This window comes from Amblyraja radiata, chromosome 14, assembly GCF_010909765.2.
Source record: "Amblyraja radiata isolate CabotCenter1 chromosome 14, sAmbRad1.1.pri, whole genome shotgun sequence".
In the NCBI taxonomy this organism is placed as follows: domain Eukaryota; kingdom Metazoa; phylum Chordata; class Chondrichthyes; order Rajiformes; family Rajidae; genus Amblyraja; species Amblyraja radiata.
In genome coordinates this window covers 46,627,689-46,644,127 of record NC_045969.1, presented here as the reverse complement: position 1 = coordinate 46,644,127, position 16,439 = coordinate 46,627,689, and the positions used below count along the sequence as shown (strand labels likewise).

General features: G+C 40.0%; 1 protein-coding gene across 4 annotated transcripts in view; it reads right to left on the bottom strand.

The window, feature by feature from the left end:
- Positions 1 to 16,439, bottom strand: part of tiam1 (TIAM Rac1 associated GEF 1) — a 238,734-nt gene that overhangs the window by 51,880 nt on the left and 170,415 nt on the right. Inside the window, exon 1 of one of the 4 annotated variants that reach the window (XM_033033231.1) lies at positions 10,370 to 10,962. The exons of the other annotated variants lie outside the window; for them this stretch is intronic. Coding sequence (XP_032889122.1) covers positions 10,370 to 10,558 — 189 coding nt within the window. The 5' untranslated portion in view covers positions 10,559 to 10,962. Of the gene's footprint in view, positions 1 to 10,369; positions 10,963 to 16,439 lie in introns of those variants that run through there. 4 annotated transcript variants of the gene reach the window in all.

Below are 16,439 nucleotides of genomic sequence, written 5' to 3'. Positions count from 1 at the left end.
AACTAAAGTTGTTTTCCTTGGAACAGGGCAGTTGAGAGGAGATTTGTTAAAAGTGTACAATATAATAATGGATCTGGATATGGTATAAAGAGAAGCCAAGGGGGCATTTCCATTAGTAGATGGTACAAGGAACTGTGGACGCAAGGGAAGATAAGAGGCAGAGTTTTTTTTATAAATGCCGAGAATGGTTATCTTCTGTCTTAAAGTCTGTGCAAAGAAAATTTATCAGGGCTTTCAAAAGGGAATTGAAGGCACGAGTAAAAATAATTTCCAAAACTCCAGGTGCCTACCTAGATTGCTCCATACAAAGGTGGAAAATATAAATAGCCTACTGTGTTGTAACAATTCTATGATTCAATTAACAATTAAATAAACACAATTGTGTTTTCTTCTTTCATTAATAAAAAAATCCTTCTCTGTATTTAAAAACAGCAACCTGATGCAATTAACCTCCAATAACTGAAAATAGACTAGGTGCTAAAAAAAAAGTGATATTACCCACTCTTGTTCGTCCTGCTATTTGTGAAGAACCCGATTTGAAATCACTGAAAATGACTTTACAAGCAGGAAAGGGTACAGGTAAGATTCTCAAGGATTTTGCCAGGACTGGAGGGCTTGAGTTATAAGGAGTGGCTGGATAGGTTAGGGCTTTTCTCCACAGAACACAGGAGGTTGAAGGGTGACCTTATACATATATTTAAGATCACGAGGGGAATATGGTTACAGTCTTTTTCCCAGGGTAGGGGGATTCTGAAACTCGAGGACATTGATTAAAGTATTCAGGCGAAAGATTTAAAGGGGACCTGAGGGGCAACCTTTTCCACAAGAAGGGTCGTGAGTAGATGGCAGGGGAATCTGTAGAATCGGGCACAATTACATTGTTTAACAAGCATTTGGGCAAGTCCACGTACTCGAATTATAAGAAACACGTCAACTTTGTAATAAATTAAATCATTTCAATATGATTCGTAGCTTATATTTGAAACATTTATTCTCAGAGCATGTGCTTGATGGTGGGGGAAGTGGGATAGAGAGGCACATGCACTTACCCTTTCCCTACATGTTACCAATTAAAATATGTGTACACATGTACAGGTACTCCCCGATTTACGATGCTTCAACTTGCGATATTTCGACTTTACGATTTGCCCCATAACGTTAAAGTTGAGTGAGAGAGTCCTTTCGAAGCTAGCATACTTAAAGTCCTATGCATTCCTTTGTGGTTCATGTAACCTAAATAAAAAGCTCCTCAAATTCTTACAGCTATTTGGCCATTTTCGTCATGACTGCATGTTAAAGCAAGCGTAATGAATAGAAATCCTGTTCCTAAAATGGTTTCTTTCAGCAGAATCCAGGGTTAATGCCCATGTACAGAGCCTTTGTATTTAAGTACTACTATTGGATAATACTATACTTCAAGCAACTACATTACATCACCAAATAAGCATTTACAATGAATTTAAACTTTCAGCATTCAGTTATTTGTATCTGTGTATATTTTTTGCAAATGACTGCTGAAATATAATACTGTGATAACTTATGAGTTTCAAAATTATTAGTTTCCAATAGCTGATGTATACATAGAAATAATTATACTTGCTTTTATGTTACAATTGCAATATTCACAAGCCTTATTCAAAAACCTTCAAGTGGTTGTATTATGCTTCTGTTTTCTTTTAATCTGAATCAGTTGTATCGTACTAAACATGCTACCTTGCCATTTTACACTTTCAAATATCACATTCATCGTTTAAGTCAATAAAATAAATGTGACAGTCTTTGATTTCACAGGAGAGTTTACAGTTTGTGGGGGTGGTTGGTGATGACTGCAAATCATTCAGTTCTATTCAAAGCTTTGCAAATGATGAAGCAGTCCATGAGCGCAGGATCTGGACGGCATTCAGTTCAGGACTGTGAACAGTAATGCCAAACAAGTATCAGGCTACAATCATCTTCAACATGAGAGCATAGTCTAGTATTTGTTTAACATCATTCACTGCGTCAGTCCTGATTTTCGAAGAAGGGTCTCTATCAAAAATGTCACCCATTCCTTCTCTCCAGAGATGCTGCCTGTCCCGCTGAGTTACTCTAGTTTTTGATGTCAATCCTGATTTTTTTAAAGTCCTCCTACTATGAACAAGTCATAAATGGTGTAATTTTGACCAGTTTCTTGAATAGGTGCAGATCTAACACAACTATATGATTAAAGTCCAAGAGGTTTTCAACCTTCTGCAAGGAAAATACAATTACCCGTCAAGAATTCACAACCAGCGTCTCTCACACCCGTGGCCTTTATCATCACGAAGGCCATATATTATGCACAAGTGTACATCACTACCTCCAATTTGCAATTTAATTCTTCCTTGAATTAATCTTCCTGTTCTAATCTAACACCATACAAACTTCAGAAGATAGGAGGTTAGCTTCCTCTTTCTGACTACTGAGTAGATAATGAACATGAAAAAGTAATCTAAATTGCCTCATAATGCAAAGTAAGTTACTGGTTCATGTTAGTGGTAATATATTTTTTATCATCACAAGCAGGATTAATATTTCAATTTCTGATTGCCATAGAAAGATGGTGCTTTGTTACACAGCAGTACCATGATAAACCACATGCAGCTGATGATGGAGGCCTTCCCAAAAATATAACTATTTTTCCAGAGATTTTTATCTCTTGGCCAGATGTAATGTGAATTTTCCTTGGCTATAGCTTTGAAATTGTCCTTGTTCTTGACTTTGATCACTTCACTATTGAGAGCCTCATTTATGAAGGTGACGTGTGTAGTTAAAATGTACCACAATCTCTGATCCCACGGGAGATGACTTGCCTTTCATGGCAAATCGCAGCAGCAACCAGAACAGTGGCACTACATCTGGCTCTGTTGAACAGCAGTGCACAGCTGCTTTTAAATGAGTGAAGGGCCTGTCCCACGGGCATGCGACCTGCATGCGGCAAGCGCGACCTAAAGAGCCGGTCCCACCAGCATGCGCCTGCATGCGGCAAGCGCGACCGAACGTGGTTGCTTGAGCCGCACAGCCTCGCGGGGCCGGTCCCACTTCGATCGCGGGAGCCATATGGAGTTGTGCGGAGCTGGTCCCGACATTGCGTGGGGTTCCGAAAAACTGACCGTGTTTAAAAATTCCGCGCAGCAACGGCCTGCTGGCCCGCAGCCACCTCGACGCCGTGTCACTCACTCGGCCTCCGCGCGGCTCCCGCTTCTGGTTTGGTCGCGCTTGCCGCATGCCGCATAGCTCAAGCGACCACGTTAGGTCGCGCTTGCCGCATGCAGCCGCATGCTGGTAGGACCGGCCCTTTAGATCATGCTTGCCGCATGCAAGTCGCATGCCCGTGGGACAGGCCCTTAATAGTGATAAGGGACTCTGCAGTCAGTGGTACAGACAGGTGTTTCTGTGACTATAGGTGATACTCCAGGATGGTTTGTTGCCTCCCTGGCGCCAGGATAAAGGATGTCTCCTAGTTGGATCAGAACCGGTTTGGGTGAAAAAATGTCAGATGGAGTTTAATCCGGGCAAGTGTGAGATGTTGCACTTCAGGATATCAAATACAAGTGAAAAGTATACAGTTAATGGCAGGACTCTTAACCACACCGATGCACAGAGGGAACTTGGGGTCCAAGTGTATAGCTCCCTGAAAGTACCAATACAAGTAGAGTGGTAAACAAGTTGAATAGTATGCATGGGCATTGAGTAAAAGAGACAGTAAGTTATGAAGTTATGTTGCAGCTTTATAAAACTACTAGACCAATTGGGACCATTGGGTCCCGTTCCCCCAACGTAATATTCCACCACTCACCCATTCCCCCAACGCAACCCGTTCCACCAATGCAATATTGCACCATTCACCCATAGCCCCCAACTGCGCAGGTGCGGCTCATTTCCCCTCATCCCCCAGCACTCCCTCCCCCTCCTCTTCACCCTCCCTCTTTTTAAACTTAAAAAAATTGATTTTTCACTTTTAAAAATCCAAATCCATTTGCTGCCCCCGCCCGCTACAATGTTACAAATGACAGGACTCCCAGTGGAATTGGAATTTTTACAATGAAAAGTTATAATGTTTAAGTTTAAAATGTGAATAACTTTTAAAATATACCATCAATCTGAACAAAACGTGATACAACACACCACAGGACAATGGTGAGTAAGGTGGTCCAAAAATTGTAGCGCTATCATGTACCGTTTTGGCGTAATATCAGGAGCAGACAGACAGAGAGACATAGGAACAAACAAGATGAGAATTTTAGTAATATATAGATGGTTAGGCCGCATTTTGGAGTATTATTTGGCCCATCATAGAGGCTTTGCAGGAGATATTGAGGCTTTGCAGGAGTGGTTAGCCTGGATACTGGCTTGATTAGAGGATATTAGCTTTAAGTAAAGGCTGTATGACCTTGGATTGTTTTCCCTGGAGCATTGGACACCTGGTAGAAGTTAACAAAAATTATGAGAGGTATGGATAGGGTAGGCAGTCGTCATCTATTTCCCAGGATGGAAACATCAAATACTTGGCATAGTTTGGAGGTGAGAGGGGGAAAGGAGGGGGGCATGGGGGGTAGTTTTGTTTTACCCAGAGAATGTCAGATGCCTGTAAGGTTGAGGTGGAAGGAGATTTGATAGTGTGTTGAAAGAGACTTTTAGATAGGCTCATTAATATGCAGGCATTGGAGGGACATAGATTATGTGCAGGCGGAAATAATTAATTTAATTTGGCATCATGTACGATATAAACATGATGGGTCAAAGGACCTGGGCTCTCAAACTATATATATGTTAACCACACTGCAGCTTCTGGGGAGGGTTTTATTTTAAATTGAACTCATTTATCTGGGGAGATCTGGAACCATGTTTGGTCAACTGCTGCCTTGATGTAAGGGCAGCTACTTACACTTTCAGCAATGTACTTGCAACTTATTTGACTCAAAATAGTGATAAAAACCATCAGCCAAGCAATCATGGTGAAACATGAATTTAATTTCAGTTTCACTAAGCAGGATATTTCTGAGTACTAGCCACGTGAAAGAATGATTAATGATTCCTTCCCATCATACTGCTGATGATTGGAAAGAGGATGGTATGGTTGTAATTTATTTATCCCATTGTTTTATTAAGGACACAATTGGACAATGCGCAGGTCCACCACCAATTTTCTGGCACCCTTGGTCCCAGAGCCTTTATGAATTATCCATTTTGCCAGACCAACAGAGGTTACAGCATCCGAAAGTAGTCTAATGGTACCAGAATGGTCCGCCTAGGCGCCAAGATACAGCCCGCAAAGTCAGCCTCGAAAGACAGCTATGGGAATAGATCTGCCCACTCCAGCCAGGCCAGTGTTCCAGAGACCTGGCCGCAGGGGCAAATTTGACCTGCCGATCGGCCATGGATGCCGACTATGTGAACAGAGTTGCCGGTTCTGACCGGGCCGGACTTCCAGAGCTCCAGCCGCAGGGGGCATATTCGACCCGTCAATCAATGCGGAAGTCCCGATGAGGTGAAGATTGGCGGGGAGGACTTCCGAGGGGTGGATTTCAAATGCGCTCTTGTAATTCTGTCCAGATTAAAAAGGGCGCTGGACCACCAGTTGCCGGAAAATCGGTGGCGAACCTGTAAAATATTCTGAGCACGATGCCATGGTCATAAAAAAAAAAAAGTTTCATAGCTTAAAAAACGGCTGGTTCTATTAGTGTTAGGACTAAGAGACTCAGGATTTCTCAAATTGCTGGGCGTTAACATCACGGATGACTAATTCTGGGTGCAGCACATTAATATAACAATCCAGAAGCTTCGCTGGTGCCTCTACTTTCTCAGAAGTTTAATGAGATTCTGCATGTCTGCAAATACTCTAACAAACTTCCTCAAATGCACCACAGAAACTATCATGACTGGTTGTATCATGGCCTGATATGGCATTTCCAATGTAAGGGGCAGCAGAGAAGGGTGGAATCAGCCTTGTCCATCATGGGCATGGCCCTCCTCACCATCAAAAGCATTTCCATGAGGTGCTGCCTCAAGGCGCCAGCATCTATCACCCAAAAGCCTCACCTCTTTTTTGCATTGCTACCATCGAGCAGGAGGTACAGAAATCTGAAGTCTCACACTGCCAGATTCGGGAACTGCTACTTTCATACAACCATCAGGTTTCTTGATCCGACCTGCACAACCTTAATCCTACCTCAGCAATCGAAAACTATGGACCACCTCTTGCACTACAATGGACTTGTTTGCTTGCTGTTGTTTTTACACTAATGCCTTTCTAATTTTGCAGTCTTTTTCTTTTCGCTTCTTTAATAATTTATGTTTAATTTACATGTTTGAGTGTTGTCTGTCTCTGTATGCCTGCCATGCTGTTGCAAGCCAGATTTTCATTGTACCTATACCTCACCGGACCTATGCATTAGAACAATAAATAAATACTTTATATTGGATGTTCAACGGATTAAAGAGTCAAGTTAAGTGTCAAGAGTGTTTTATTGTCATATGTCCCGGAATGCACAATGAAATTCTTACTTGCTGCAGCACAACAGTCATTCAAATGTAATTTGCAGCAATGTGAAATAAACCAAATTATCTGGGCACTAGCAAGATCATGATTATTGGCTGGGTGACTAGGTACTGTTGTGACTTTGAATTCAGTCAATCGGAGGCTAAAGTTAAATAAGTCTTTATTTGCCAAGGGAAAGAGATTCTCTTGGAGACCTTCTTGGTAGCATCTCCCGAACTGAAAGTACATCAAGTTGTTATACTCCTTAAATTAAAGATGATTCAATACAATTTCAATGACTACAAATATATCATGTACTTCGATTTTTTGAAGATAAAAGGTTCAGTTGGATTAAAGATTTACAATGTAGACAGGACATCTCGGAATGTTCCAACACCTTTAGGCACAAGGAAGTGCAGATGCTGGTTTACAAAAAAAAAGAGACAAAGTGCTGGAATAACTCAACAGTTTGGGCAGCATCGCTGGAGAAAATAGACAGGTCATGATTCGGGTCGGGGCCCTTCATCAGGCATTGCATTTGGGGCAGAGAGCTGCAAGAGAGGTGGGACAAAGCCTGGGAAATGATAGGTAGACACAGGTGAGGGCGGTTTTGATTGCCAGATGGTTGGACAAAGGCTCGAGATGAAAAGACAAAATTGAGAGATATGGATAGAAGAGGCATGAAATGTAAAGCCAGAGGAAGAAATATAGGTGAAGAGTATAGGGGAAGTGGAAAGGCGAAAATGGGTGCACATCCAGGTGGAGCACAGGGAAGAGAGGGAGCAAAAGACAAATGCTGGAGGAACTGAGCAGTTCAACCAGCATTTGTGGAGAAAATGGACAGTCTGAAGAAGTTCCTGGCCCAAAACGTCATCTCTCCATTCCCTCCATGAATGCTGCTGACGTGCTGAGTTCCTCCAGCACTTTGTGTTTTGCCCGTTCTCTCAATGACCAGATAACCCTGTTTATATCTCATCCCCATGGTCACTATAGTTTCACTCCAACGACATCCCCTTCCTCCATCCTTCCTGCACCTTTATAAACTTCTTTTGTTTTCTTTTCAGTTCTGATGAAGGATTTCTGACCTTAAATGTTTTCCTCGGTTTCTCTTCCCACAAATGCAGTACAACATGCTGAGTATTTGCGGCATTTTCCGTTTTTGTTCTGAGAATGGGGTTTGTTGCAATTGTTGGAGAAGAAAGAAATGGAGACAATCCTGCATTTAGTAGAAATTGGGAAATGTGAAAACCTCTTGCAATACAAAGTAAATAGCAATGTTAGTTTGGTCCTTCGATGTAACAAAAGTGCTCTGGAGAAAATTCGGATTTGGTTAAACAAGATTTGATGACTGAGGTTTGTCTTGAGTGGATTCTTGCCAAAAAAAAGCAGTGGATGTAGTAATTGTCCCGACTGGAAGGATGGGTAGCTTTAGACAGATGGACTTGGGAAACTGGGAAGGATGGCGTTTTAGATGGCATGACAGAGTTGCTAAAGAGTTTACTAAATATTAAACTTATATTAAAATGTAAAGATTCAAATTACAAGTAAGTGAAAGCTAGAGGTTTTTTTAAAAAATCAGCTTAATTGATTTTCATTTGTAAAGTGAAATGAATTATGGTGTAGAAAGATACTTTGATCCATTATAATGTGACACAGGCTGAATGGGCTCATTCAGTGGAGGTGGTCAGAGGCACAAACTATTAAGATTGCCAAGAGGAACAATATGCTGATATATTTGATACAACTTCCTGAGGTCAAGAAATCCAGCATCTCCTGCACAGAGCTGAACAGGTTGACTTACCCTAAAGGGCTTTATTATTTATTGAACTTCTTTTTTGATTTGTTTATTATGTTCTCTATTGACTTCTGTGTTTACAGACCTGTTATGCTGCTGCAGGAAATAATTTAATTGCTCCATTTCAGCACATCTGACATTGAAACACCCTTGACTCTTGAGGTGGAAAATATTGCAAAAAGATCATGTATCAATTAGAACCTTTTTTCCAAGGTGAAAATGTCACCATTTTCCTCACCTGCAAAAACACCAGTTTAAATCAGGTGCTAACAACGTATTTTCCACTGAAAGCCAGGACTCAGAAAACTAGGGGGGGAAAAAAATCATTGAATTGCAGCCTGACAAACAAAAGCACAGAAATGCATAATCATTGCACTTACGAATGTTACTTTTGGTTAATGCCAGCAGCAATTATAATAGGAAGTGTAAAGGATTGCACTGTGTCCATTAACACTGACACATAAAATCATTACCCTCTATCACTCACTATGTACATTTTACTTTCAACGAAAACCTCAATACGGAAGGCGCAACACACTGGCATAATGCTTAGGGTAAATTAAAATTTTACTCCAGCATCACTAACACCACAATTCACTTCATATTTTAATCTAAAAATATCACTGCACACAAAGTTCTCCTTCACTGTTACATAAGCAACAACCAGCAAAGATCCTATCTTTGACAACCAGTGTTCATTAACGTACGATGCAGAGAGAGCAAAGGATGATGGGAGCTGACATAAATGAATAAAAAAGTAAAAAATAAAATGCAAAAAGCAAAAACCCAATTTTAAAAAAAAATCTTACTTCCACATCTTCCTTCTAAAGTTAACATAAATAAATCTGTCAAAATAAATCAGGTGAAGATGGTTTCACATTTTGTTAACTGACCTCTTTTTTTATTATAAATGATCTTTCTAAAGTTGCATTGATTCATTGTCACCTTCGGGTATTGTAACCTAGCAACATTGCTCTCTTGCAGCACTTTAGCATAGTGCAGAAAATCAAAGGCAGAGTTTAATATGTTACTAGTATTTCCCACATCATTCAACAATTTTCTGATAGAATATGTGTGCAGCCTATTCAGGTTTAGTCTTCACAATTTTTATAGTTATATGGCCTTGGATGACAAATACTGCTGGTGACCTGAATCAATTGCCTGGTAAGCCACTTGACATAACCATCATGGGTCAATCATTCTGCTGTGGAACAGTGATGGCAAATAGGCTACACCATCTAAAAGTAGCCAGATAGCCTACCTTAAAGGTCATTAGTAAAGCAATTAGTTTTACTGCAGTTCAGGGTCTCTGTGATCATTTTAAAGGATTTTAACACTTTGTATCCACATCTTGTTTTACAGCACTTGCCTTCTGTATTACTAATTTAGTACATTCATTATTACGGTCATATTTCAATGATACAAGGTGGCCAACACAGCTGTGAGAATTGTACTTTTCCCCTTGCTTTCATATCCTTGCATTCAGCAGGATAATCACAAATACAAATCACATCCTAACACTCTCTAGACTGCATTGTCTTGTCATCTCTTCTAATATAAAGTACTGTACTTAAATTATGCCAAATATTAAAATGGGGTTATTTCAGTTAATTTCACATATTGCACATGACATATATCAAAATCAATTGTATACCCTATATGCAGATTATTGAACGATTCTATGCAAACCAAATTGTAACAATAATGAATTCATTATTGCTCCATAATCAACCTCCTTGAAGGAAACAATGATAATTTCAAGAATCACCTTTCTGTACAGAAATAGATTAACATGGGCCTGTTCTTTAAGTAACCCATCAGTGTTTTCGAAACATAATCGCTACAATCAAATATTAAAAAGTACAAAGCATTTTAGGATGTTTTAATTTCATGTTAAAACTACACATTCAAAGGAAAATTTGAAATGTTAATGTAAACCAAGTTACTGCAATCTGAATGTTACAGCCAGGAATACGAACCATTCAAAATAGAAATTCTCTAAAAACAGACATATCAAACATATGTATAGCAGGATAATTAAATCATACCTAGATAAACAATAATCAGATTCTCACCATGTAAAGCATCTCATAAATCGAATCACAGGATCCTTTGATGTCCTCGTCTTTGGCCTTCTGTTTTACTCTCCAGAAGACTGACATTGTGAACAGAAACCGTCTGCCTAATAAATCATCTGCTTTGTAATTACTGATTAAACTTTGATTTCCCCCAACTGGAATGTTAAAATGAGGCAAAAGGTTCATCAATTGTGACTGTTTTTTGCTTCCTATTCATGGTTAAAATAATTCAAATATACAAGGCTGTCCTTACTGTTCTTTCTACGCCGAGGTGCAGTACAAAGAATCGGGTCGGAATGAAGCAAATGCTGTAATCCTGTTCTAACTACCTCAACCCTTAATCGTCAATGTTTATCTGAAGTAGGATTCCTGTATCTGTTACAGCATGTCCAGCAATGAGAAGCAGTTCCTGACAGCAAGAAGTGCTCTCATCGAACTGCAGCAAAAAGAACTAGCAGAAACACGAAACACAGCCTGCTGAAGCTGACATCGGAATGTCATCGTCTGCTTCCTCGAGCGCTGATTCATCTGACTGGTTTAGTTCCTCACTAGAATATTAATTCCCAAATGTGGAAAGCTGGTCTAAACTGCACAAAACTTCCAAACATTGCAATTAAAATGACCGGAAATGTAATCTTTGGCATTTTGTGGATGAATGAGCTGTGAGTTAAAGGATGCCAATGTTTACAGCCTTGCAATAGAATAGACTCTGCTTTGAAGCCAAGTTTCAGCTCTCTGGACATCATCTCAAAGGAACTGAATATTATTTCTTCATCTATTGCTATTCACTTCTACAAATAATTATCCAAATTAAACCAAGGACATGACACTATTCAATTCACAATTGTCACAAAAGACTCTACAACTGTAATTGTTCAAGATTAATTTTCCCTTTTAATTTCTTTGAACTCAACTACAGCACTTCAGAAGGAACCAGCAAAGAATTTTGAACAGATGGCATTTTCCCAAAATACAAAACAAAGGCACAGCTGTCTGGCCTGAACATCATCCAGCTACACAATTTTCCCTATTCAGGCAGAATTGAATAACACTGTCAATTTCAACCAAGTAATCAAATTATGCAATGTACCAAAATACTAAAATCACACAAATTCACAAATTTTGAATAAAGAACATTTAGTAAATCCTGGAAGTTTAATGTAAAATTACCCTCACACACTGACTTTCATTGCATGTTTACAAAGACAAAGTATATAACGTTACAAAGAAAAAAATATCAAAGCACACAAAATCTTTCAGTTATTTTATGGAAATAACTGCTTCAGAGTATAATTAATAAAAGCAAATATTTGAATGTATACAAGAATTGTGAAAGAGCATGCATAGAAAAACTTAATGATGGTTAAATGTCTTTTCTGTTTTCTCATATTTGTTTCTACTATCTGTTTGTGACTACAATTTCAAAACCTACTTTGTCAAAGTGCAATATCAAACTTCATTGCTTTCTTTCTCAGCTTGCATGGTAAAATACTATTCATGGACTTTATGGCTGATATAACACTGAACAATCTTAACTGTAAGGTAATTAAAGGGTGGAGTACACAAGTTAAAACTTGTACCTTGTACATTTGGAAATGCAGCATAAAAGCTATTTAAGGGATAAGAAAGTATGGAAGAGAAATTTGTTTGCAAATATAATTGATAATCACCATATAAGTATAAGCAACAAAGCATTTTTCTTCTAAATATAAAAAAAACATTTAATAGAAATAGTCTATTTCTATTAAATATTCCATTTTTCTAATTAGTCATTTCAAACGGTCACTATTAAGTAAATAATATTAAAAACAGACATATTTTGCACACCGTTCCATACCTAGCAATTCTAATAAACAATGTGTGTTATACAATAACTTTGGTAACTTTTTCACATCTTGAGCTTCAGGTTCTGTGTATTTATGATAACAGTGCTCATTTTAAGGCTTAAAATAGATTTTAAACCTATGAATATTGAAGTGCAAATATTCCTATAACCTAATGTTATATTTGTTTTGTACATTTTCTTAGAGAATGTTCCAAACTTACAACATGAGATCTCACTGCAAGCAAATGATTAATATACTATCGTTGTTCCTTTTAAGGAAGCTATGCTTTAATTGTACAGTCAATTTGAACATTTATATTCTGTTCTGGGCAACATCGCAGAGAGGACATGCACTGATTTAGTTGGGAGGGATATATTGCAGATATGCTACCAGGATTTTAGAAGAAGTTGCAAATACTTGCATTACATTCCAAGTTTAGGTGACTGGGGAATGTAAGATAACACAGAATAAATATTTTGTCTGTGAGGGAACCATAAACAAGCAAAAATAATCTTAACATTGTAATTGGGCCATTTGGGCGTAGCAATTATTTTCATAAAGGATAGCAGAGATATGGAATTCTGTTCATTCAAAGCCGATGGGTGTTCGAATGTTGAAAATGGAGATCATTAAAAGATATTGAAACTTATGAATTAAAGGTGGGTGAATGATGTTTAAATAAAAATCAATCGTGTAAAAGTTGAAAGGAAGAGCCTTTCAAATAGTTAATTTATTATAGCTATGCTTTAATTGTAGGGAACAGATTTATATTCAGTTCCGGGCAACATCTCAAAGAAGATAGATACTGATTTGGTGGGGAGGGATATATTGCAGATACACAAAGACTTGAGGCCAAACTCCTGGTTGTGTGTTATTCTCATCCGCAATGATATGAAACTGTAAAAATCGGAAGAGCAGAAATTATTGTAGAAAGTTTTTCCTCTGTCCTCCAATGAATCTAGGTCATAACAGCATAATTCCCTTCGAACGATTCGGCTAATAATGAATTCAGTCTGGTTGTTTAGAGATGACCTATATAGACACATTTCAAAATGTTAAGCTAAAATACTGCAGATGCTAAATATTTGTAACAAAAACTAAATGTTTCAAGTTATCCAAGTTGACATCAAAAACAAAATGTTTCAAGTTTCCAAGTTGACATCAACTATCACACCGGTAATGTTCTGCATCTATATTTCACCGGATAAAATAGAAATTTATGTGGAAGAATATAAAACCTATACCAATCAGAGGATCATGCTTTGGATTAGTCTCTAATGTTACTTATGGGAGGATTTGGCTAATCATTACAGCAGCTAATTGCCCTATGAGTCAGAAGATAGAAGGTTCAACTCCCACTTCAGCGTTTAAATGTAGACTGAAACATCAATGCAGTATTTAAGCAGTGCCACATCATCAGTCATGGAGTTATATTGGTAAGTGACTGCTGTACTAATAATTCATCTTTCAAGATTTAGGTTCAGCATGTAGTTTGAGAACTAATTACTTACTCTCCAAAATCTGGGTAGCTTGGGTTCTTGGTCCTCCAAAATATTCCAAGTGGAATTTAAACTGGAGGGTCATTGGTTAGGGGAGTAAGGATTGGGTTGAGGTATCCAGGGGCAGAGGTGTGGTTGTTTCATTATTGTCACATGTACAGAGATACTGTGAAATGCTTTTGTATGTGTGCTATCCATTTAAATAATCTAATAGTATACATAAATACATTTAAGCAAGGTACAAGAAGTAGAGCAAATAGAAAAATGCTGCATTACCTTTTCACAGAAAAAGCTCAATGTCCACCGAGGTAGGTTGGAAGATTGGAACTACACCCTAGCTTAAGGGGGGGATCATTCATAAGTCTGATAAAAGAGGAGAAAAAGGTGTTCCTGAGTCTGATGGTATGTGGGTCACAAGCAGATAATGGTGGCGGTGTGAGGATGAGGTTAGGTTAAGTGGTTAGTGATGTCTCGTATGTGGACAAGTACAAGAATGAGGGAAGCCTACGTATGGAATTGAACCCCCAGCAAGTATGAATTTCTGAAGGTTTCTCGATCCATCGTATGGACGGATTCCGTCATCGGGAAAAGCAAGAAATGGCAGCTGCATTCTCAAAATCAACGCAGCTAATTCATTGGAGGCTTCATCGACATTTCAACTTCTTTCCACTGAGGTCCACATTGCTTTAAAAGCACATCCATGATACTGGTGTCCAAGAACAGAAAGGTAGCGTGCCTAAATGACTACCGACCAGCCGCACTCACGTCCTTCGTGATAAAGCGCTTCAAAAGGTTGGTTAAGGGCCTGTCCCACTTGGGCGACCTAAGCTGCGAGTTCAGAAGAGTTTGCCCTGGACTCAAACTCGCAGCATGGTCGACACGAGGTCCTAGGAGGTTGTATAAGGTGGTTGGACCTCTCCTTCATGCTCGAGGGAAGTTCCCGCCTACTCACGGCCTCAGTCAGGTCACGGAAAAAATGTCAGGATGCTGAAATATTTTCCGCAAGTAAAATTTGGTCGGCATGGGTCTTTTCCACTCGTAGTGCAGTGGAGTGGAGTCGCTATTTAGTTACAGGCAGTCGAGGGCAGCCGTAGGCAATCTCCTTCACTGACTGGGCATTTTGATTGGCTCATTGGAGTTTCACGACCTAGGAAGACCTACCGGTAGGCAAAATGCCCGCTACATTTATTATACTTCTTAAAAGTGTCTCCACTCCTTCTCCTCCCCTTCTCCCCCCCCCTTCCCTTCCCTTCTCTCCCCCTCTTGTATCCCCATCTCTCTCCTTCTCTCCCTCCCACACTCTCTAAAGGACTTACGGTACTCTGTAGCAGCCGTTTACCTTCATCTTCATCGCGCAGTCAGAGCTCCTCCACTTTCCATGGCCCCTACCTTCGCAATGTATTTGTGTGTTCGTGCGGTCGGTAGATGCAGTTCGAGGTTCGGTCGATCCAGCTCACGGTTTCAACGCGGCTGGTCGATCCAGCTCGAGGCTTTCCAGGAGAGTGCCCTCGTGCTTGAAGATCAAAGGCACTCTTCTGGACTCGTGGATTAGGTCGCCCAAGTGGAACAGGCTCTTTATGATACAAATCAATTCATGCCGCAATTATGATCTGGGCCCACTTCAATTCGCCAACTGCCACAGCAGACTGACAATGGATGCAACATCACGGGCTCTCCATTCTGCCCTGGGATAGACACAAAATGCTGAAGTAACTCAGCGGGACAGGGAGAATCTGGATAGAAGGAATGGGTGATTTCGGGTCGAGATCCTTCTTTCTCCTTCAAACAGGGAATTGGGTCCCTACTCCTCCCTGTGCAACTAGATCCTCGACTTCCTTATCTGCAAGCCTCAATCAGTATGGATTGGCAACAACACCTCTACCTTGCCAATTATAAGCTGAAGGGCAGCTCAGGGCTACAGGCTCAATCCCTTGTTCTACTCTCTCTATACCCATGACTGCGTAGCCAGAAACAGCTCCAACACATATTTAAAAACGCTGACAATACCACCTCTGTTGAACAGATAATAGGTAACGATGCGACGGAGTGCAGGAGAGAGATTAATATTCTGCTTGAGTAGAGACAGAACAACAATTTTATTCTTAGCCTTCACAAGACCAAGAAGCTAACTGTTGATGTCAGGAAGGGAAAGCCGAGGGACCATGCACCTGTCTTCATTGGCTTGACAGTGGAGGTTAGAGTCATCAGCTTCAGGTGCCAGGGTGTACACATCTCTGATGATCCGCCCTGGGTGCAGTACACTGACACCTCTCACCAAAACCTCTTCTTCCTCAGATATTTGAGGGAATTCAGCATGTCAGCAAATACTATATTGCACCTCTTCAGGTGTAAGGCAAAGCCTACAGGTTGCATTAGAACACTGAAGAATGAAAGAGAATGCAGAAAGAAAATGGTGGTTCATCGCAGGTGTTGACATCCCCACCAATGAAGGAATGTACAGGAAGCGTTGCCTCAAGAAGGCAGCTATTATCATCAGAGATCTACCCCACACTGGACTCTTCTCGTTGCTTCCATTGGGAAGGTGGCACAGGAGCCCAAGAACAATTAACCCCTGGGTCAAGAGCAGCTTCTTCTCACCAACCATCAAGATCCTGAACAGCCCTGCACAACAGCCCCGCATGATGGCACAGCGGTAGAGTTTCTGCCTTATAGCGGTTGCAGCGCCGGAGACCCGGGTTCGATCCCGACTACTGGTGCTGTCTGTACATAGTTTATACGTTT